At 41.8% G+C, this 22,104-nt stretch overlaps 2 protein-coding genes across 3 annotated transcripts; one reads left to right on the forward strand and one right to left on the reverse strand.

Annotated features, from left to right (window-relative positions):
- The first annotated feature begins 3,642 nt into the window (after positions 1-3,642).
- LOC101783531 (phospholipase D zeta 1) lies at positions 3,643-14,933 on the forward strand. Of its 2 annotated transcripts, XM_004967470.3 has the most exons (20): positions 3,646-4,141; positions 5,136-5,237; positions 5,672-5,790; positions 5,932-6,073; positions 6,217-6,384; positions 6,475-6,648; positions 8,077-8,316; positions 8,400-8,516; positions 9,756-9,895; positions 9,988-10,137; positions 10,245-10,401; positions 10,473-11,012; positions 11,851-11,961; positions 12,150-12,296; positions 12,368-12,565; positions 12,673-12,774; positions 13,068-13,199; positions 13,946-14,011; positions 14,256-14,317; positions 14,401-14,933. In XM_004967470.3, exons 1-20 carry the CDS (start codon positions 3,902-3,904, stop codon positions 14,648-14,650), a joined length of 3,357 nt encoding a protein of 1,118 aa, XP_004967527.1. In that variant the 5' UTR covers positions 3,646-3,901; the 3' UTR covers positions 14,651-14,933. The 2 variants fall into 2 exon arrangements, with proteins under 2 accessions (XP_022682930.1, XP_004967527.1); XM_022827195.1 differs by lacking the exons at positions 13,946-14,011; positions 14,256-14,317; positions 14,401-14,933 and adding an exon at positions 13,634-13,939 and having other exon boundaries at positions 3,643-4,141.
- A 1,273-nt stretch (positions 14,934-16,206) lies between these two features.
- On the reverse strand, positions 16,207-20,493 carry LOC101783929. The gene is made up of 7 exons (XM_004967471.4): positions 20,045-20,493; positions 18,775-18,972; positions 18,370-18,642; positions 18,113-18,215; positions 17,924-18,042; positions 17,537-17,713; positions 16,207-17,161 (listed from the first exon to the last, which is right to left on the reverse strand). Exons 1-7 carry the CDS (start codon positions 20,324-20,326, stop codon positions 16,376-16,378), a joined length of 1,938 nt encoding a protein of 645 aa, XP_004967528.1. The 5' UTR covers positions 20,327-20,493; the 3' UTR covers positions 16,207-16,375.
- Positions 20,494-22,104: the final 1,611 nt, after the last annotated feature.

The raw sequence follows: 22,104 nt of genomic DNA on the forward strand, positions 1-22,104 counted from the left end.
ATAGAAGGGTCCAGTCGGGGGTAGGACCATAGTTTGACCCCGATCGAGTTCCCCCGACCGGGGATGCGCCGTACCGACCACATCCCTCCCCTGACCAGCACGGCTGGGGCTGACTGGGACAATTGATTGGGGATGTTAGCTCGGTGAGGGCCTAGGGAGCAGGTGGAATGCATAAGAGGAAGCGTCCAGGTCAACTACCGTACGAGGAACCATACCGCACCACGTCCTGCACACGCCCCGCACAGTGCCGCCGTAACCTACCCGCCACAACGGAGTGGCCTGACGAAATAAACAGGGACCAAGGATGGCGACCATACCGTACCCAATGACGTGGGCCTCGACAAGACTAGGTAGCGCCCACACACACTCTCTGTCCCTCTCTAACTTGTAAGGTCGTCCCCTTGTACTATAAAAGGGGACGGACCCTCCCCATCTGAATAGGGGGCGCTCTCTCAGGCTTTATCACTCCCGCATACTCCACACTCTCGAACACATAGCGCACGTCTGAGCTCCCAGTCACTCTCTCCCACTCGGACCAGAGCACGACCAGGTCTCGGACACTCCCTCTCATCCCACTCTCATTTGTACCGCCACTGCAAACTTTGAGTACCTAGGCTCAGGAATATAGTCGACCGACCGACCCCGACTGGACATAGGGCCCGTTGCCCGAACCAGTATACATCATGTGTCATTGTGTGCTAGGCCATATCCGATCTAACGCATGGCAAAACTACAATATTTACTAGTCGGCCAGATTTCGCACCGACAATACGTCTTAAGTAAAACTTGTATAAGAGTAGCACTTCAACCCTAAACTGACATTGGACGTTTGTGTATCCCAAATCACCTCAATTTCAGAATGGTCTCGTAAGTTAAATTATGAATAGCAGGCTAGCAATCTTAAGCAGCCTCCCTATGTTCATGATGTCCTTCTTTGAAATTCCAAAAGGAGTCCTAAAAAGATTAAATTTCTACCGGTCTAGATTCTTCTGGCAAGGAAATAATAATAAACAAAAATATTGCTTAGCTAAATAGGAGATCTTGTGCCGACCTAAAGACAAGGGTGTCTTGGAATAGTAGACCTTTGGATAAAAAATAAATGCTTACTCAGCAAATGGTTATTTAACTTGTTGAATGAGGATGGCACGTGGCAAAATTTACTTAGAAATAAATATCTAAGTTGAAATTGTCTCTCTTAGGTTAAAATTAAAGACTCACATTTTTGGAAAGGTTTGCTAAAGGTTAGAGAGGACTTTTTTTGGCTGTGGAACCTTCAAGATAAAAGATGGTTCACAAACTAGATTTTGGGAGGACATTTGGATATGCTCTAAACCACTCAAAGAGCATTTTCTCATTCTGTATAATATAGCCTACTATCCCATACTACAGTCGCAAATGTCATGAATCAAATGCCACTGAACATATCTTTTAGAAGGGCTCGTTGGAGATAAATTGACTATCTGGCATAACCTTATAGCAAAAATAGCCAACTACCAGCTTTCTGATGGGAGAGACAATTTTACCTAGGAGCTGCATAGACATGGTAATTTTACTTCTACGTATCAATATCTCATAAACCAGGATAGTCCCTTCCATAATAAATTTATATGGAAGCTGAAGATTCCTCTTAAAATAAAGATTTACCTTTGGTATCTCCAACAAGGTGTTATTTTAACAAAGGATAACTTAGCTAAGAGGAATTGGTTTGGGTTGTGATCAAAATGAAACAATTAAGCATCTCTTCTTTGATTGTCATCATGCCAAAATTATTTGAAGAGTTGTTAATATAGCTACTGAGTTAACTCCACCAAAATCAATATTTTCTATGCTTGGAAATTGGTTAACAAGCATAACTAAAAAAGATAAAAGATTGATTTTTGTTGGGGTAGCGACTGTTATACGGGCGATCTACTGTACGCGTAATGATTTGGTCTTTGAAAGGGGAGCGTATTGACTATGATATTGGTCTCTGTTGCAGCATGAGGATACAAGTAAGACCGTCCGTTTGGCAAGTAAGGCGTTGGAAATGGTCATTTTGGATATCTTTACTAATAATGGATGGAGAAACAACAATAGACTTTACTTTTAATTTACTCCTATCATTTCTTTCTTATTCGTGATTAGCTTGAAAGCTAAGAATTAAATGAAAACTTCGTGTACGGTTGTAGAGGTCGAAAACTATTCCATTTTAAAAAAAAATAGCAGGCTAGCAATAATTGGCTCTTCAAACCAAAGCGGCAAAGCCAATCGAGAAGCAATTGGTGCAGGACAGACATTTTTCGTTCCTCTTCACGTAAATCCAAAATCCTCTAATCAAGCGTGCGTTTGGTGTGCCAAATCATTTGCCGGAGCCGCAGCCCTGCAACTTGCGTCAGATCGTGGTATCTTCCAAGGAATGATCTCAGCACCAAATTCCGCATATTCGTGCACTCCTCCACCCGATGCCCCGCAAAATCCCATCTGTCAATGTCATTAATATCGTAATCGAGCGCTTAAATTAAACTTGTCTTTTCATTCTCAACTTCCCTCGTCCTTAAGAACCTGAAGTCACTTTCAGGCTGATTAAATAAAGACGAATGGAAATTTGAATTTTCTGTTTACAGTTGCCTTGTGACCGTAATAACCTTGTCGCCCGGCCAATGTTTCAATTCGTGAGCTATAGAATTTAGCGGAGTGCTCCTGAAAAAGCTATAAGCGGCCTTTAGAGTATGCAAAAAACTAGCAAAATTTAGACCTAAACATTATTAATTTCATAAATTTCAGCTCATACTTCATAAGTACATGCAAGCATGGGTGTGAGCATAAACAAATCATAACTCATAATTCATAAATCACAAGTATATAAGTTCATAGCACAATCATAATGGTGTTAGCGGCGCTAGGCTGTTAAATTTAGTGGGTTATTTCACACTATAGCGGAGGGCACTAGTGGTAATATTTGCAATATCTTCGCGGCAAAGCTATAGTGAAACTATAGTGGGCTATCTGCAACATTACCGTGGGCCAATATATTTTACCTTGGGACCAACCGGTTCCATCACTCGCCTTTGCAATATTGCCGTGGGCCAATGTATTTTACCCTGGGACCAACCGGTTCCATCACTCCCCTTTGCTAGCCGTTGCTAGACTCGATTTGAAACGGGCGCTTTTTTTAGAAATGTACGAGGTAAAAAAGAAAGAAGGAAATTTGTGTTCAAGAGCAACCCGAATTAAAGGAGCAGATATATCATTATTCAATAAAATTGTTCCTGGATTAAACTGTGAAAAACATTGGAAGTGAGAAATGTGGTGTATTCACATGACGATAATTGATGTGGCACGCTAATAAACAAAGCTTGCCATCTCTCTTCGTGTCTTATCCAAGACAAATAATTTTGCTTCCTTCTTCGGCTGGAAATGTAGGGAAAAAAATTCCGGTCGTTATCGCCACCGGGGCTCGGCGAAACCGTAATTCCGTCCTTTCGAGGCGTGTCATCCAACACGCATGGGAGCTGCGTGCCTAGCAGCAGTACACGTCGTTGGGGGCGCAACTATGTGGCCCATAACACTTGCCACGTCACACCACGTGGCCCACACGGCCCTCCAAATCATGCGGGGGCAAACACGTCCATCTGTCAGCCTACGCAGTCCCTAGTACCGGAGTCACGAACCTAGCTTGCCATCTAAAGTACCCAAAAACCAGAAACCCAGATCAGGAAGAAGAAATTCGATCAAGAAAAGGGTGGCGAAAAGCCAAAAGCGGCCCAAATTTGGAAGGCACACCCCCTCTCCCCTTCCTTCCTTCCACGCCGCCGTGCCCCGTGCACCTACCGGTGGCCATCGATCGGCGCGCTCGCCCCCTTTCCTTCCCCAAACCGCACTTCGAAGCCAGACAATCCGTATAAATCCCTGCGGGGAATCTATGACCGGCGAGGAGGAGGAGGAGCACGGGGGGCACAGGTACATGAGGATGCCGCCGGAGCCGCCCGAGCCGGAGTGGATGGCCGCCGCCGGGGCTTCGTCGGCGTCGTTCCGGCTGCCGGAGTCGGCGCGGGTGTTCGACGAGCTGCCGCGGGCCAGGATCGTCGGGGTGTCCCGACCCGACGCCGGGGACATCACGCCCATGCTGCTGTCCTACACCATCGAGGTCCACTACAAGCAGGTCCGTCCGCGGGCGCCGCCGCCTCCTCCTCTTCCTCTTCCCTGCTCCGGGTTCGTTTGTTCGTGAATGCGTGATCCGCCGCGCTGCCTTGGCTCAGACGCGCGCATGTAGACTTTAGAATCGTTGCGTGAATTGGGCGTTTCGGTGATTTGTTTCTCCGACTACATTTTCCTAGATGATCTTGGAAGGTTCGGTTATTCCCCTTTTTGGTTGTCGGGAACTGAGTTCTCCTTCGGTTCGGAGGGTCTGTTAGTAGTAGCTTGTGGTTGAATTCGTGCTGCTCTGATGTGGATGGTAATGTGGAAGTTTTTTCTTAGTATTTATTATACTTTTTTTTGTAAAGATAGCTTTTCTGGTGCTTGGATTCTTAAGTATTGAATTATTGTTCCTTTATTCATAACAACGTTTATGTGCTGGGGATTGCAACAGTGCCAGTGAGTGACTCAATGATTGCATGAGTTCAGTTTAATACATTTTTCGGATTGAGTGGTTGACTGGTCATTGTGTATCATTTAATACTTAATAAATATTTTTTTGGAGAAAAGGGAGACCTGAGTTTCATTAAAATGAAACCACAACCGTAGTTAATATTTCTTAGATTCGGTGCTTTTTGTTTGGCCGCTGAGAAACAGAAGGGGTATATGCTTATCATGGAATTTCTGGCAGCTTTTTTTTAACTGTTTTGCTGTCAAAGGAGGTTAGCTTTTCGTTTTTTTGGTAATATATTAGGCTGTAATTTGGTGGGGAATGTCTGTGCCATTCAGTGCAATGTTGGTATATGACTGGGTTAAGTAGTTGAGTGGAGACAGAACGGAATGTGCATTGAGATGCTGGTTTGTGGGCCAATAAAGCAAGGAACAAAATTGATGTACCATTGTGCAATTTTTCTGAAGCAGCATTCAATATATCCCTTTGTGCCGGTTTTGGGATCGAGTCAATTCCCAAAATATGAACTCTGAATCCATGAAATAATGTTCACTAGTTCTTCTATCAGTTTAGGTGGCTTCTATATAAGAAGGCCTCACAAGTGCTATATCTGCACTTTGCGTTGAAGAGACGTGTGTTCCTTGAAGAATTCCATGAGAAACAGGAACAGGTTGGTTGCATAATCTTTGTTACTGTTTTGAGCGGTACTTGAATATACTCGTCCTTTCTGGTTAAGCATTAAATACTGCACATTACAAATACCTGTCATAATGGAAGAACTCACGCACCTTTTTCTTGGCAAAATTATTCAATCGTAACCATTTAAGATTGGCTTCTGGTTATGTTTGGATTTCACTATGTTTTCTATCATTTCACTTGCTTGGGCCAACAAATACAGATTCTTTACAAGCTGTTTAGTATGCCTTCTAATGATGTAGCCATGCATGCAATGCAAAGTGTACCTTCTAAATGAGGGCTTTTGCTGATCAGCCTGATAATATCCTTCTTTTACTATCAATTCTACTTGGCACGATATCATTGTTTTGTGTGAAAACTTCATTTTCAATCATGAATAATTAAACTAATCTTTTTTTTTAATTCAAGGTCAAAGAATGGCTTCAAAATTTGGGAATCGGGGAGCATATGCCAGTTGTACATGATGATGATGAAGCTGATGATGTGCATGTTCCTTCACAACATGATGAACACTCTATCAAAAATAGGTAACTTTGTGGCCTTATTAACAATGTTCACCTTATATTGAACTAAGAGAGAAATAAAACTTTAGCAATGATATCTTATGCATACTTTAGAGCTCTGGCTTCCCTTGCATATTCACATGTATACTTAAACTGTTGTTGCAGAAATGTTCCTTCAAGTGCTGTATTGCCTGTTATTCGACCAGCACTTGGTCGTCAGCAATCAATTTCTGATCGTGCAAAGGCTGCCATGCAAGAATACTTGAACCATTTTCTGGGAAACTTGGATATTGTCAACTCAAGAGAGGTAACTGAAGCCTTCTGGTACAAAACATCATGCTAGTTTTGATATAGAAGTTTAAATATCGCCAAAACATTGTGCATGTATCAATTAGAAGGATCATCCTGTTGCTTATTTTCTTTTAGGCCATAACATCTATGAAAACGCAGGTTTGCAAATTTCTGGAAGTTTCATTGTTATCATTTCTGCCTGAGTATGGGCCTAAGCTAAAGGAAGATTACGTTACAGTAAGGCACTTGCCAAAAATTGAGATGGGCAGTAAAGGGAGATGCTGTTCATCCTTCTGTTTTAATTTTTGCAGCAGTAACTGGCAAAAGGTACTGAGAATATCTGATGATTTTATTTTGTTTTACTAACATGATGCTGACTTATATATATGAACTGTTAAATTGATCACTGCTTGATAGGTTTGGGCTGTACTGAAGCCAGGATTCTTGGCTTTACTCCAAGATCCATTTGATCCTAAGCTTTTGGACATAGTCATCTTTGATGTGTCACCTTGCACTGATAGAAATGGAGAAGGCCAAACCACTCTAGCAAATGAGATAAAAGAACGCAATCCATTGCATTTTGGATTTGAGGTATTTCTTTTCTATTTACGAATTGTTTAGTCTAAAAGCTTGACATATCACTCCAACCAAATAAGCAATATTGTCAGTGTCTCCCCAGAGCCCAGAGGACTTATCACCTTATTGCTCCTACCAAACAACTAAATGGGTTCTTTAGCCTAACATATTACCTTCTCGCTAGTTTGGGTTAGTTGCTTACATTCGAAGTGTCAGTTCTCCATGGGGATGAGTTTCAGGTAGGACTAGGAGGTGGCTTGTCTAAGTAAAGTCTAATTGTATGGAGAACTTGGATGGTTCGAGACATTTGTACCTAAGCTGCCGTTACAACTTCAACAAAGTTTGATTATTTGTTTTCTACAGTAAACAAGACAGACAATTAATAAGTCTTGCCGCTCAAAGCGACAAGGTGTAACTTGATCAATGTTTTATTAAGCACTACAACAGATGCGGAAGTCCACTATTGTTGAAGTCATACCTTGTCTGAAAGGGATACTGCATTTTATCTAGTATAAAAAACTGTCTTGCAGTATATGTTGCCAAATGTTTTAGACTAATAATTAATCGTACTATTGTAAGTCTTGCTTTTTTTTTTACTTTCATGACAATTCAGCCAGCATATCCCTATCATTGTTACTTAAAAGTTTATTGATAATAATATGTTATCAGTTAGTATGAAGGATTTTGGCTACATTTAACGTATATACTTGTAAGCAAGTTATCATCCTTTGTAATTGAAACGTGCGTCTGTGCTGCGGTTAGAGCAATATGGCTGATATGGGGTGAGTGGGCTGATGTGCACACCAGGCCATATCCAATTAGGCCAATACGTACTGGCCCAAGTATCCATATTTATTCTCCTTTATTTTTCAGATAAGGCAAGGGTACTTATCAGCCACGTACCCAACGTGTATCAATATTGGATACGCATCAGATACACAAAATGCACCTTCCTGGGTGTATCCATGGTGCATAGGTGTGGACAGGCTAAGTGAGTGACTGTGTCAGCTGCCCATGGGGGTGAACCAGTGAATGGATAGGACTACAGTTTCAGGAGGGTCTAGGTTATATATGACTTAATTAATGGGCTGTTGGGCTGCATATATGTAGATGGGCCAGAAGTGCGATGAGTAAATTTGGAGCCCCATGGAGGTCCAAGGAGGAAAACCTGGACACGGCCCTGCCCTGTAAGCCCCGCGGGGGAAAAACAGATCCGGCCCCGCCCTAAACGGGGCAGACTGCCACCTCCACAGGGATTTTTACCATCCATATTGCAAATAACTTGCCCCAATTTGTGTCATAAGAAAATATTTCTTGCCATGCATTTATGTTCTAAAAAAGAAAGATGACAAATATTACCACAAGCTCGTACTGGCCTTGATTTATCTGAGCAAGCAACATGGTGTTTTGTTATAATTTTCTAAATACTGTTGCATGTGGAAGGTATCTTCTGGGGGGCGGTCAATAAAGTTGAGAACAAGAAGTTCAGCTAAGGTGAAAGATTGGGTTACTGCAATAAATGCTGCTCGACGGCCCCCAGAGGGCTGGTGTCACCCTCACCGTTTTGGTTCATTTGCACCACCTAGGGGCCTGACTGAAGATGGTAGTGTGGTACAATGGTTCATAGATGGGCGTGCTGCATTTGATGCTATTGCTTCTTCCATTGAGGAAGCCAAATCAGAGGTTAGTGTACTTAATGAAGTGAGAATATTTCCGCTATTTGAATTCATCTCCATGTCTTGAAGACAATGAAATACTGAATGCAGATATTTATAACTGACTGGTGGCTGTGCCCAGAATTGTATCTTAGACGCCCTTTTCACTTCCACGGATCCTCTAGGCTTGATATTCTTCTGGAATCAAGGGCGAAGCAAGGTGTACAGGTATTCAATTATCATAAAATAAGATAAACTGTTAACATCTTGTTCGAATATGAGCTCGTGATTGGTTTTACAAAACTGCATTTTTTCTGTGAGGGTTAGTAATACAGACTAGCTGTTAATCAGTTAGGATTTCATTTAACGAAAACATTGTTTGACTTGAAAACGTTTTTTAATTATTTTCCTTTGGATGACTTCTGTTGATCGTTGCATTATCTCAATTTTGGAGGAGCTTGCATTTATTAAAGTTTTATCCTAATTTAAGGGAACGAGTTTTTTTTGGGTGTTTAAGGTCTAAAACCAATTCAAACATATAACCTGTATTTTCTATAGCCAAGATTCTAATGAGTCGGTGCCAGGCATGCTACTGTTAAGCATTTTAGGATTAGTTGTAGTACCGCGTGCTAAATAAACTACTGCTCCGTTTCGCAATGTAAGCCCATGCCACGATTGCCACAGACCAAGGAAACTGAAGATCGACGCAGAAGGAGCAAAAAAATCAACATATAATTAGGTGCCTGACCCTTGAAACATGAATCCAACCTGTTATACATTGTGGAATGGCAATGTGAAACTGATACTCCTGAGGTCGTGGGCATACATTGCAAAACGGAGGGAGTTCTACTGTATGCCAGTCAGGTTGTTTCTTAAATCAGAGGCATGAATGTTGCAATGTTTTGAAAGGCTCTGGCCTTGTACAGTTTTCTTTCTACTTTAATGAAATGATGCACAGCTCTCCTACGTATTCGAGGGGAAAAAAGTTATCTACTGTATGGCATGTCAGTTGCATGCTCTCTCCCTTATGACAGTATTTGTATCTACTAGGACAAGATGTGTAGTCAGACTAAAAAAATCTATCTAAAATTCCCCACTATGTGCTCAACGAGCTTATCTCACAATGGTTGCTCTGGATTGAAAACCTAGCAGCATCATGACTGAGCATATTTTATGTATATTGGAATGCCTAGGGTATAACTGAGTAAATGTTTCTACTATTAGCCTGCCTAATCAGATACCTTTGTCTACTCTAGTAGTCTAGTATTCCCATTTATGCTCCCAAGTGCACAGTTATCTTAAGTGTTTATATGTTTCATTGCTCAACTAGAAACTGAACACAGTTTACTTATCATGAATCATTTTCTCTGAATAACATCCTACAATTAGTCTAGATGCTTAATATCACAGTAATTAGTTATATCAACTGTAAGTCAAATAACTAACAAATGTGAATTTGTTCTGCAGATTTACATTCTTTTGTACAAGGAAGTTTCTCTTGCATTGAAAATTAACAGCATGTACAGTAAACGGAGGCTACTTAACATTCATGAGAATGTTAAAGTTCTGCGCTACCCTGATCATTTCTCGACTGGCATATATTTATGGTACAATAGAAACTTCTTATTTATTTATTTATTTTCTCTGTTAATAGCACTTAATTAAATTCTTACAGTTCACTCTTTGCTATGACTTGAAGGTCTCACCATGAAAAAATCGTTGTCGTTGATAATCAAGTATGCTATATTGGAGGCCTTGATTTGTGCTTTGGTCGTTACGATTCTCCTGAGCATAAAGTTGCAGATTTTCCCCCTTCAACATGGCCAGGAAAGGATTACTACAATCCTAGGTAGTTTTCTTGTTCAGACTTTTTCTCATATTTCATACATGCACATGCTTCATGTAAACTCTTTAGCTTGTATATCTTATTGTTGTGGTTTTTTAACCTTTTGTAAGGGAATATGAGCCAAATTCTTGGGAGGATACAATGAAAGATGAGCTTGATCGTACTAAATATCCTCGCATGCCTTGGCATGATGTTCAGTGTGCACTTTATGGTCCAGCATGTAGAGATGTAGCAAGGCATTTTGTTCAGAGATGGAACTATGCAAAGGTCAGTTTACTTGCTTTAGGTCTATTTTTCATTTGTATCATTGCTGAACTTGACAATGTCACTTATTGCAGAGGAATAAAGCACCAAATGAGCAAGCAATTCCATTATTAATGCCTCATCATCACATGGTAATTCCTCATTACATGGGTACAAGCAAAGAAACAAATGGGGAAACAGAGAGTAAACAGAACCACGGCATGGATGTTAAATTTAATAGGTTAAACTCCTTGACAACACCAGCATCGTGTCAGGACATTCCGTTGCTTTTGCCGCATGAGCCTGATCACCATGCATTTCCAAATGGAGATTTTGGACTGAATGGTATGAATATCAACAATGGTCTTTCAGATCACGCAAATAAAACCAAACGGAACCAGCCACTGCCCAACCGAAAGGCCAAACTAGATCTTTCTTTACAAGATTTACAGATGAAAGGATTTGTGGACAATGTCGGTTCCCCTGAGGTTTCAGTGTCTAAACACTATGACACCTCAAAACCAGATACGCAGAACATAGATAAGGAGTGGTGGGAGACACAAGAACGGGGAGACCAAGTTTCCTCTGTGCTTGATGTTGGAGAAGTTGGTCCCCGAGCGGCATGTCGTTGCCAGGTTAGTCAGTTCCATGTGCTGGTGATTAAACAGTGTTTTCATGCTATATTTTTGCTTAATGGTATACGATTGTTTACTGATTCAGCTGCCCATAACTTTGTGTCATACCTCATATAATTTAGAGCTATTCATTGTTGCACATGTAACCCTGAGCATGGTGATTCAACGAAAAACTTGAATCATTTCTCAGAGAATAGATATGCATAAGAAAACCCTAGTTACAAGACAATGTCATGTTTGTCAAAATTGAAGCTGAAAGCAACATTGCTTCCTTTACTAGCAGATAAGCAGGCTTGCCTGGACATGCCTTTGCCCGTGTTTGTTGCATTTTTTTTTTGTCTCAAAGTACAATCTCACGATGAATTCTATAACACCTTAATGGAAAATCTGAGACCACGTGCCTGTGTTTTATTACATATAGTTTTGATCATGCGAAAAGATTCGGAGTTTTTTTTATGAAAGGTAACAGATTTCGAGTTTTTAAAACAATTGAAGTAGCATGTGCATGCGTTGTATAATGGAGCATCTTTCGGTTTCGTTTGCACTTCTCGCTTGCCAAAGTCGTTGAAGTATCCTTAGTGATTCCAGCCCAACAAAAAAAGTATCCATAGACCATAGGCATTTGTTAGTTCCTGGTTGTAGTAAACCCTTGTCTCAATTATTGCATGCTGCATTTGTTAGAATCAGGTTGAATCTATTGTCCTAGTCTCAAATTGGACTGAAGTGAATCAGAGATTGTATTTTGTCCTATTAGCTTGCTTTCATACCAAGTAATAATGAAAGTTATATTTGACTGTTACCACATATATCTAACCAATTAAAATTTTCTTTTATTTAGGTGGTTAGAAGTGTTGGCCCATGGTCAGCAGGAACAACTGAAATTGAAGGAAGCATCCACAATGCCTATTTTTCTCTCATTGAAAAGGCAGAACATTTTGTTTACATCGAGGTAAGCTTTTTTTTCAGTTTTGCAGTTCTAAGTCAAAATATTAATGTTTCAATGTAATACTTGCTATTTGGAACTAGTCGCACTCATATGTTTGAGAATCAATTGAGACTTGAAATTTCTGTATGCATGTAATTACAGCATAGACTGACATTCCTTGTAAATACATTTCTTTCTGATGGCCTTTGCAGAATCAGTTTTTCATATCAGGTCTTTCAGGAGATGATACGATTAAAAATCGTGTATTAGAAGCATTGTACAGGCGTATACTTAGAGCAGAGAAGGAGAAAAAATGTTTCCGGGTTATTATTGTAATACCACTTCTACCTGGTTTTCAGGTAATGTAAAGTACCAATTACACATGGTTTGGTGCTTCATGGTGGCTGGGTAGTTACATAGTTTGTTTCAGGGTGGCATTGATGACGGTGGAGCTGCATCCGTGAGGGCAATTATGCATTGGCAATACCGGACTATTTGTAGAGGGCCTAATTCAATACTTAAGAATTTATATGATGTGGTTGGCTCAAAGGCACATGATTATATCTCATTTTATGGACTTAGAGCACATGGCAGGCTTGGTAATGGTGGTCCTTTGGTCACCAATCAGGTAAAGTATTTTCTTTTTCGAAGTTTTCTGTGTAGTACTGGTCATGGCTTTAGGGTTGATCTCTGTACTTTGCTTTCATTCTTTTGCTAACAATCTGAATTTTGCAGATATATGTGCACAGTAAATTGATGATTATAGACGATCGCATGACATTAATTGGCTCAGCTAACATAAATGATAGAAGCTTGCTTGGATCAAGAGATTCTGAGGTATAATTTTCTGAATTACAACTTCTGTATAATTGCATTCTTATCTGATAAAATTATCTTTTTTGGGGGTCACTACTCTTATAATTATCTGGCCAATAGAGGAATGCACCTAGAGGTTTTACAATTTATATGCTTAAATTTCATACAGACAGTAACTGTTGAGCTTTAATTATAGAAATTTTGCTATTGAAGAGTGTTTTCTTTCATGATCTACTGCACTTAGGTGGGCTACTTCAGTAATCTTCTCCAGCTCCTGCTATTGACACCATGATGCATTTTTACTATTCTTTTAGATTGGCATGATTATTGAAGATAAAGAGGTTGTCAGTTCTCTAATGGATGGAAAACCTTGGGAAGCTGGGAAGTTCTCCCTCAGCCTACGACTTTCTCTATGGGCGGAACACCTTGGTCTTCTTCCAGGAGAGGTTTGGATTATATATTTCATTTAGGCTTTAACTACCAACTGATAGTTTGAGTTGAGAATTACAATAAATGCATATGCAGTGGGAGAGAAAGAACAATTTATAGTTTCTTGTCAACTTGTTTGATTTTTTGGTGTTTTCTCAAGTTGTTTGTATAATTTTGTGATGCTAAGTCGTGGAATGCCAATGTAGCTTTACCCAGATAGTCACACAAAATGTGTCATATATTCTGATTCCTTATCACATCTGGCTTAACACCCGCCTAGTTTGATGTTTGAAGCATGTCAAATTCATCACTACCCCAAACCCTAAAGTCCATCTACAGTTTCAATGCAAAAATCAACAATATGCTGTATTTGCACTACATGGACTGAGCTATGCTGCCCCGTAGCCTTTCTACACTCTTCTTTCTACATCATGTACACTGGTGCAAACAGGGTAAAGAAGTAAGACGGGCAACTTGAAGAACCATCACAGAGGTACAGCACATTGAAGGGGTAGAAACAGAGAAGATCAGCAGGGAATCAGAACAAACCCAACCCTAGCGATGCATTTCTCCCCTCTACCCATTTGAACACATCCAACTGAATCAATTCTAACCCTTAAGACCTCTTTCAGCACAGCTTCTTGTCCTGAAGGACGTTGCATATGCTTTTGAGTTTTGACAGACATGGTAGTGTTGCATGATGCATATACAGTATGGAGGCTCTTTATGAATTCAATTCCAACAAATTTGCATTCTCTCTCAGGTTAGTTGCATTATGGATCCTGTGGATGATTCAGCGTACAAAAACATCTGGATGGCCACTGCCAAGGTGAGTGTAGTGGGAATATGGTACCTTGAGGCACTATTTTTAAACTTGACGAGCGACAAACCTTTTTTGAACTAATTGAGACAATTTGAGTATGACTATTCTGGTAATGCACCTGTCCAATGCATGTCGTGATTTCATCAGCTGATAATTTTCTATTGTCTTTTATATTCATTAGTATTGCTATGTCCTGAGCACTTTTACTTTTTTTTTATTCCCTCAAACTGAACAAATTGATACATGGCAGGTGAACACCATGATCTACCAACAAGTATTCTCATGTGTTCCCAACGATCACATCCATTCTAGGTTAGGCATGTGGAATCTGTCTCCCAGTTTTTCTTCCATTTCGGAAGAAACGTTATGCTCACTGGTCGATCAACATCCTGCAGGTACCAATTTCGGCAAAGCTTTGCTCATCGGAAGGAGAAGATCGGCCATACGACCATCGACTTGGGTGTTGCCCTAGAGAAGCAAGAAACTAAGCAAGATAGAGACCTAGCAGATGCTGACCCTATGGAGCAGTTGCAGGCCGTTCGAGGTCATATCGTTTCCTTCCCTTTGGAGTTCATGTGCCAAGAGGACTTGAGACCGTTCTTCAGTGAAAGCGAGTATTATACATCCCCACAAGTTTTCCATTAGTTTCCCCCCTCATGGAGAAAAGTACACCCATAGGATTAGTTGTACATGTTATAGGGTTATTATGGTTGTAGAACTCTTATGCCCGGATGAATGAATATAGGAAAAAGAAGCAGATTAAGAACTACATCCTTGCAAATTTCAAGTAGAGGATATTAGGTTCAAGCTCTTTGTATAGTTCGTATATATCACAGCTAATTCGGGAGAGATGATACACTAATAGATTCGTTCGTTTCCGATGCAAAATAAAAGCCAGTTGAAGTCGAGGCTGCTGCCTTTATTCTTACATGCACGGATGCACCATTGCCATATTCTTCTTGCAGTTTGGTGTCGATTCTTGTGGATGCGTATAGTCTGTTTCTGCGAGGGCACATTTTATCTTTTTTTATCTAATCACCGTAATACCGTATGGTCAACTCATACACATTTCTGTTCCCTCACATTAAAAACTTTACATGATCTGTAGCGCAATATTGTTACCGATTGCTGTTGGGGGACGGGACAAAGATAGGCTAGTGTAGTTGATTGGATTCGTATTCGTAGTATTGGTTTGTGCGGATGAGGACTTAATTTTAAAATCGCAGATTTTCAGACGATGCACAAATTCATTTTAGAAGAGTATAAGGGGCTCAAATTAAGGGGGAAAAATTTCTGTATTCAACTGAAGAAATTTTTTTTCTTTGTGGCTGAGGAATTCATCTGCACCTTAGAAATATACCGATACATAAATGCACAAACAAAAAAGAAAAGGGAAAAGCAAGTAGTATGCTAGTGGGCCAAGCTCAGGTCCTTGGGCTCGCCTTATTCCGAATACACGGCCCACTGAAGAGGAACGCGCGCAGGCAGGCGCTGCCGCCCGCTTTGGGAGGGATCTATTAGTACCACCTCGTGAGGCGAAGCGACGTGCTGGTTTGCCGGCGCTCTATAAGACAGGGGCGGGAGGCTGGCGAAAGAGCTCACCCATCCCTGTGGGGGGTGAGAGGCGGCCCGTTGATGATCGTATAGAGACAGACGTGCCGTGCCGACACCCAATTGAACACACCGCCAAGGTGCGCGATGTCCCGCCCCTACTTTCGGGTGGGCTCGCGCACCAATTTTTGGAAGGCCCTGCTACCCTCTGGGAAACGGGGCCTACACCACAGCTGCACATAGCTTTCATTAATTAAGATTTTGGGATTAGTCGTTTTAATCCTGGTAAGTTTAGCGTTTGATAGTGTAAAAGTGACGCGGGAGTCTCATTGTAAAGTTGCCATGTTTAAATTTTATATTTAGTTACAATGAAACCAAAAATGGGCCTTTGCTTGGCATGTCAAATCAAATCAGATGCCTCACAGTTTCTCAAACTATCTAAACACCAGTGCTACAGAATAAACACCCAACTCCACTCAACATGGTGGGAAAAAAACCTTTTATATCTATAAAACATGGCAAAAGGCTCTTCCTTTTGTCTAAGCACTTGAATTTTAAATGCCTTGACTAAGCACTTGAATTTTAAATGCCTTGTAAACATTTCGGTTTCAAAACCCAATTGGCATAAATTTGTACACCAGACGCGGATATGACTGAAAAAGGTATTTAATTCTTAATTCTGGTTTCTTTTACATTTACACATCATACTCACATGACCCTATCTAAAATTCTCTCTCACGGGTCAGGAGGGCAGCACCTCTTGTATATTGCAATGTCAGATAAATGGGCTAATGACAGCTAGCAGGGAGTATTGTACAGTTAAGATGTATATAGTTCATTTGTGCCTTCATATCGTTGCACAGTAGAACCTGTACAGGAGTTGTCCTCATCCTTTGCAAACTTCTCAATCAGTATTTCCATCATTTTCTTGTACATTGGCATGTAATGATCATTGATCATGGTATTCGACAGTCGGATCTTGCTGTAAAGATCTCTAGGGGTCTCATATATTCCAACAGAGCACTCGTCAGCAGCAACTGGGTCATCTGGATCCGCATCTGTTGGAGGCATGGCAACCATGTGCATGATTCTACCAGGGGGGTAGAATTGCTGCCTCTCCAAACTATCTGATGAGAACGACTGCCTATCCTCAGCATTTTTTAGGACAGCACTTTCCTCCTCCATTATTTCCTTGGCTGCAGCTGCCTCTTCCTCTCGATTCCGTGCCTCCACTTCAACCTGCCGATCCAAGTCCTTCTCGAACTCGTACCACAACTCACCTTCGGTTATTTCTTCCTCTGCATGCTCTCGAGAGGTTTCATGCTCACTCAAAAGAGCATCTTCTTCATCTGCTTCCTCATGAACAGAAACACTAGCTACAGTATACTGCAACTCCTCTATGGTCTTGGTGCCATGTTGGTCTACAATGAAGGATTCTGACTCCACTGTAGATGTTACATGGGTTTCTGTTGTCGTATCATCCTTAGAACTTGCAGTAACTACGCCTACACCTCGTCGACGTGCACCCATGCATGACCATGAGGAAAATGCTGACCGGCTTCTAGCAACAGCCTGTGCAACATTCTGGGCTTGTTTCATGACAACCTGCATTGGAATATTTGATAAGACAGCTGCACTATTCTCTGGGTTTGGTGGATTTTCTAAAGAGTAACTAGATACAAAGTTATAATGAAATGGACATCTTTCATGCGCTGAATATTTGAACAGTACCCTTTCAGAACTTATAGTTTTGACCAATCAGATTTAGAATGACGTCAAAATTTTATTCAGTTTATGAAATTCAAAATTAAATGTTGTATAACAGGTAATGCTTAATCTTCCTGACAAGAGGAAGCCAATAAGGTGCAAGCATCACCACATAACCACACCTTTCCTAACAATAAAATATAATGAGCTATATGGCTATGCAATCAATGAATCTACACAGTACAGTTTGCCAGTTCTTGGACAAATATTTACCTGGGTTTTGCTCGAAACAGGGTGCAGAAATGCTCCTGCACCTGCAACCCTCTCCCTGGCACCAGAAAAAGATTGCAGGCGAGTTCCTAAAGCAGTGGCTGACCGGTAAACAACATTTAGGAAACGTGTCTGTTGTATTTGATCCCTCAAATCATTCAACCATGACGAAGCTGTTACCTGGATGATAGGTAAGACATGAGGACTGAGGCAGCAGAAGTCAAACTCCTTGCTACCAAGTTTTGAAGAAATCAACCATGGTGTCATATTTACTAGTGTATAAGGTGCATTGAAACGAAGCACAAATATAACACATTTCTTCCCAGAGATAAGAACAGTATTCAAGGCAACAAATCTGCATGCAGGTTAGTAAAGGAGAAATGAAGCTACCTCAGAACGGAGGTCATCGATAGATGCAGTTGATACAGTGGGAACCAGATCAGCTCCATTGACAATCGTGGTCACAAAATGCTTGCCTGATTCTGCTAATTCCCATGTCATGCAAGAAGCTGACAACAAAATTCAACTGTTAGTAGATCCTAACTCGATGTATTGTCGACAGAATAACAGTTGACATACCTGGTGCAAATGCAACACAAGTTGCTGAAGAAAACTCAGTGTGTTCTCTGAGGATGTAGGTTAGTAATGCAGCAGTGCCACCACCCAATGAATGGCCAACAATCTAAGAGGACAGAAACAGCAATTCAAATGACAAAACAGTCTAGGAAGATTATTGAGTCAAAATAATGCAACATTGTCACCATACAAGAACTCTGAGATTATAAGAACATGATCAGGCATGAACAGTATGAACCATATAACGAAAAAATATGCACCTTGATTTGGTAATCTGGGCACTGTCTGACTGCTTCACGGAGGCATGGTGTTACACTTCTTGCAATCCAGCGGGCTGCCGCCACCATCCCACAGTGTGCATAGCCTAAAACTAGTTTGCTGACACCACCTTCATTTAAAAGTGAGAGGTGAAATGGTACCACAGCCCCAGTAGCAGCAGTAAGAGTATCTTTCATGCTATGAGTCCCTCGAATCAAAACAAGAAAGGATTTGGTGCACTCATCACGTAAAATTGTATGAGCAGGCTTCAAAATCTGTAAAAGTAGGACGAATGTTGGAAATTGAAAAGAGAAATACATAACCATCTAAATTCATACTATCACTAGCAACAAATCATGCCTTGAGAAATGAAGTAAACACTAAAATAGCAATCAGTACTTACTCACCCCCGCCTTTGGTTCCTCAATAAGAACATCCTCTTGGGAAAACCCAGCTAATTCCCGGAACACAGGAAATGGTTTCTTGGAGAAAAGAAAGCACAGGTCGATTAATCGTCGCAAAACAATCAACTCTTCCATGATTTCAGGTCCTTTCAGTTCAATGCAATTGCTTCCAGCATATACGCTGGCGACGTGTAAATTACCCTGAAATGTAACACCAGGTTACAGAGAATCATTAGGTGCACACTCAAGGATCCAGATTTGTTATCAAATACGTCAAAAGGAATAATACACAAGCTCATAAATAGTTTAATGAACTGTGCAAGTAGTAGATCAGCTCCGCATCCCTTAAATGGAACTTATGGCATAATCACAACGATCTTATTTCAGAGGGTTAATCGTGTTAACAGTTCTCTGACGATTAAATGTGTCCTAATCAGCTCAGATAGTTCATCATAAAAAGCCAACTTAGGGGGTGTTTGGATCCTGGAGCTAAAGTTTAGTTTGTGTCACATCGAATATTCGGAGGCTAATTAGGAGGACTAAATATGAGTTAATTATAAAACTAATTACACAATGGAGGCTAAACGGCGAGACGAATCCATTAAGCCTAATTAATCCATCATTAGCAAATGGTTGTCAAATCATGGACTAAATAGCTTAATGGATTCATCTCGCTGTTTAGCCTCCATATGTGCAATGGGTTTTGTAAATAGTCTATGTTTAATACTCCTAATTAGTATCTAAACATTCAATGTGACAGGGACTAAAGTTTAGCCCAGGGATCCAAACACCCCCTTGCAAACAAAAAACACAACTTGAAGCTTAAAAAGGGCACAGTACGGGGAAAATACTTCCAGTCAAAATAACTGCAGACTAAAATTCGCTAGCATATTAAACCAATTCTACCTTAACGTAGCCATACAACTGCACGACACTAGAATCAGTCCCTAACTCGAGCACAAAACCCACAGACTTGATCTCAAAAGTTCTATTTTTTATCGGCAGAGACCAAGCACCAGCAATATCACCAAGCTTTGCCGCGCCTCTATACTTTCTATCATACCCTACAAGCTTATAGCCCAAAACTATTCCAAATTAGCAGCGCAGCATGCTATTGCAAAAGACAATTCGAGCAAAGGAACTACCATGTCAGATCCAAAGCGCAAGATTTCAGCCAAATTAGAAATGAAGCAGCGCCATTTCCCTCGGATCCGAGCAGAAAGCAATCAGACGATTGGTCCGCTAGGACTATCCTAATCCGGTAATCCCTCACCTGTCGGCGCATGAGGTACTTGATCCCAAAGGCGAGGTCCCCGATGGGCCACTTGCCGAGCGTCTCCGAGTAGGTGAACCGCAGCGTCTCCGCGAGCGTGCCCACCGCCTCGATCCACGTCGCCGGCGGCTGCGTGGGCCGCCGAGCCGCGCGCCCCCTCCGCCGCTTCCCGGCCCCTCCGCCGCCGCCGACGGAGACGTCCTCGCCGGCCAGCCGCCGGCTCAGCACGAAGTACAGCACCATGGCCGCGCCCACCGCCGTTGCCATCGTCGCCGTCCCCATGGCCGCCCGACGACGGCGGCGGCGGGATCCCTAGCCCGAGCGGCGCGGCGAGGGGCCTCAAACTTTTTCCGCAGGGACTGAAACGGAAATGGCTCGCTTCGGTTTCTTCCCCGCCGCGGACGCGCAGGGCAGGGGAAATGGGTTGGGCCGTTGGGGTTTGGGTTGCTTCGCCGCGTCTGCTGATGCCTAACCATGAGCCGATTTGTTAAGCTTTCCCAATTAAGGCTAACCGACTAGTTGATCGAATTTAGGTGTCCAACCCACTCTGTTTTCTTGGTACGCCTAAAGTGCAGTACTCCATGGCTAACGTCTACGCTAAATCCGGACATGCTTTGTCTCCGGCCGAATATTTTTCAGCAACTTTTTGCTTAGTGTACTAAAACATTCCTTCCAACGTTTCTATGAGCATGATTGCTACATACTTTTATACATTTTTATAAGAAATATAAAGTAGTTTGAACTGGCTTTGATCAGTTCAGGAGCAACTTAAAATATTACTCCCTCTATTTCAAATTATAGGTCGTTTTAACTTTTCTACGTGCATAGTTTAGTCTAGGTGCATAACTTTTCTACGGAGAGAGTATAAACTATCTTTTCGTAGGCATATAACCAATATGTTGTGTCTCATATATAGGAGATACGCTAAAAATAAATATAATTGTCCAATATATACTCATGTTTGATTTTATCTATCATTTTTTAAACGAATAGTGCGAGTTTCTATTTGTAGTAGAAAAATATAAGATTAGATTAGGCTCTATCTATCATATAACGCGGCTAATAGTGGGGACAAAAAAACAAATAAATTCAGTCGCTTATAATCTTGTACAACGGAATTTTAAAGTGTTACATAAAATTAAAGAAATATCACACTGGTTCAATATCTAGGCCGCAAACTATAATGGTAGAGTTTGAGATGATATTGGTACATTTCATCTGAGCAGCTTATCCTTTGCCCTTGTCACGCTATGCTTTCCATAAGCTACTTGCAAAACCCTCTTAACTGTAGCTCTACCGGATTTCCCGTCTCCGGCCCCTTCTCCCGCCGCTCCGGCGTCCTCGCCGGCGGTGACGGAGAGGTGGGCCGGCCCCCTGTTTCCTTCGTCGCCTGTACAGTAGGTTTAGGCTTTCCTTGTTTGCCCGGATGGGTGCTGGGCGGCCCGTAGAGCTTGGGAGCCGTCCCCTCGCCTTCACCGTCCTCGCCGTTGTTGCCGTCTTCGTCATCGTCGGCCACGGCTGTGAGGTGAGTCTCAATAAAATAAAGCTCTGCTTCTCTTTCTCCCCCTTCTTGCGGGTGGATCCTTCCACTCGTCGCCTCGATCTGCTCGGTTTCCCCCTCGCCTTGGCCGTCTTCGGAGTCGATTCGGCCTCCGGTGGTTCAAATCCGGCTGCCTGTGTGGTGGATCCGGTTGTCTGCACCTCGAATTTGCCCGGGTCGGCTCTGATTTCGTCCACTGTCAACCCCTACGCCATCTTCCGCCTCCGAGCAGCTCTGCGCCAAATTTCATCAAGTTCTCCTCATGTCCTTCGACGCCTGTCCATCAGCGAGCCTCCCACCGGCTCTGGGGAGCCGTTCTTCTACCCGTCGGCGACAGCTTCAACCAAATCCTTGTTTCGCCGGTGATGCTTTGCCTCGACGACGACCTCATCCTGGGGACTTCGATGCAATTGGCTCCTCTTTTGACGGCCTTTCTGTAATTTTGCTGCTCTCCTGATATAATATATATGGCTTTTATCAAAAAGAAAAAAGCTACTTGCAAAACAGCTTTATATATTTC

The sequence above is a fragment of the Setaria italica genome, chromosome V (assembly GCF_000263155.2).
Source record: "Setaria italica strain Yugu1 chromosome V, Setaria_italica_v2.0, whole genome shotgun sequence".
NCBI lineage: Eukaryota > Viridiplantae > Streptophyta > Magnoliopsida > Poales > Poaceae > Setaria > Setaria italica.

Bases quoted from the DNA above. Each gene is read 5' to 3' on its own strand.
- LOC101783531 (XM_004967470.3), top strand. From the start codon at position 3,902: ATGACCGGCGAGGAGGAGGAGGAGCACGGGGGGCACAGGTACATGAGG. The intron at 11,013-11,850 runs GTTAGTCAGTTC...TCTTTTATTTAG, and splicing joins GAGCGGCATGTCGTTGCCAG to GTGGTTAGAAGTGTTGGCCC. The intron at 14,318-14,400 runs GTTAGGCATGTG...AACATCCTGCAG, and splicing joins AACGATCACATCCATTCTAG to GTACCAATTTCGGCAAAGCT.
- LOC101783929 (XM_004967471.4), bottom strand. From the start codon at position 20,326: ATGGGGACGGCGACGATGGCAACGGCGGTGGGCGCGGCCATGGTGCTG. The intron at 18,973-20,044 runs GTGAGGGATTAC...GTTACATTTCAG, and splicing joins AGTACCTCATGCGCCGACAG to GGTAATTTACACGTCGCCAG. The intron at 17,162-17,536 runs GTAAATATTTGT...ATTCCAATGCAG, and splicing joins CTGTTTCGAGCAAAACCCAG to GTTGTCATGAAACAAGCCCA.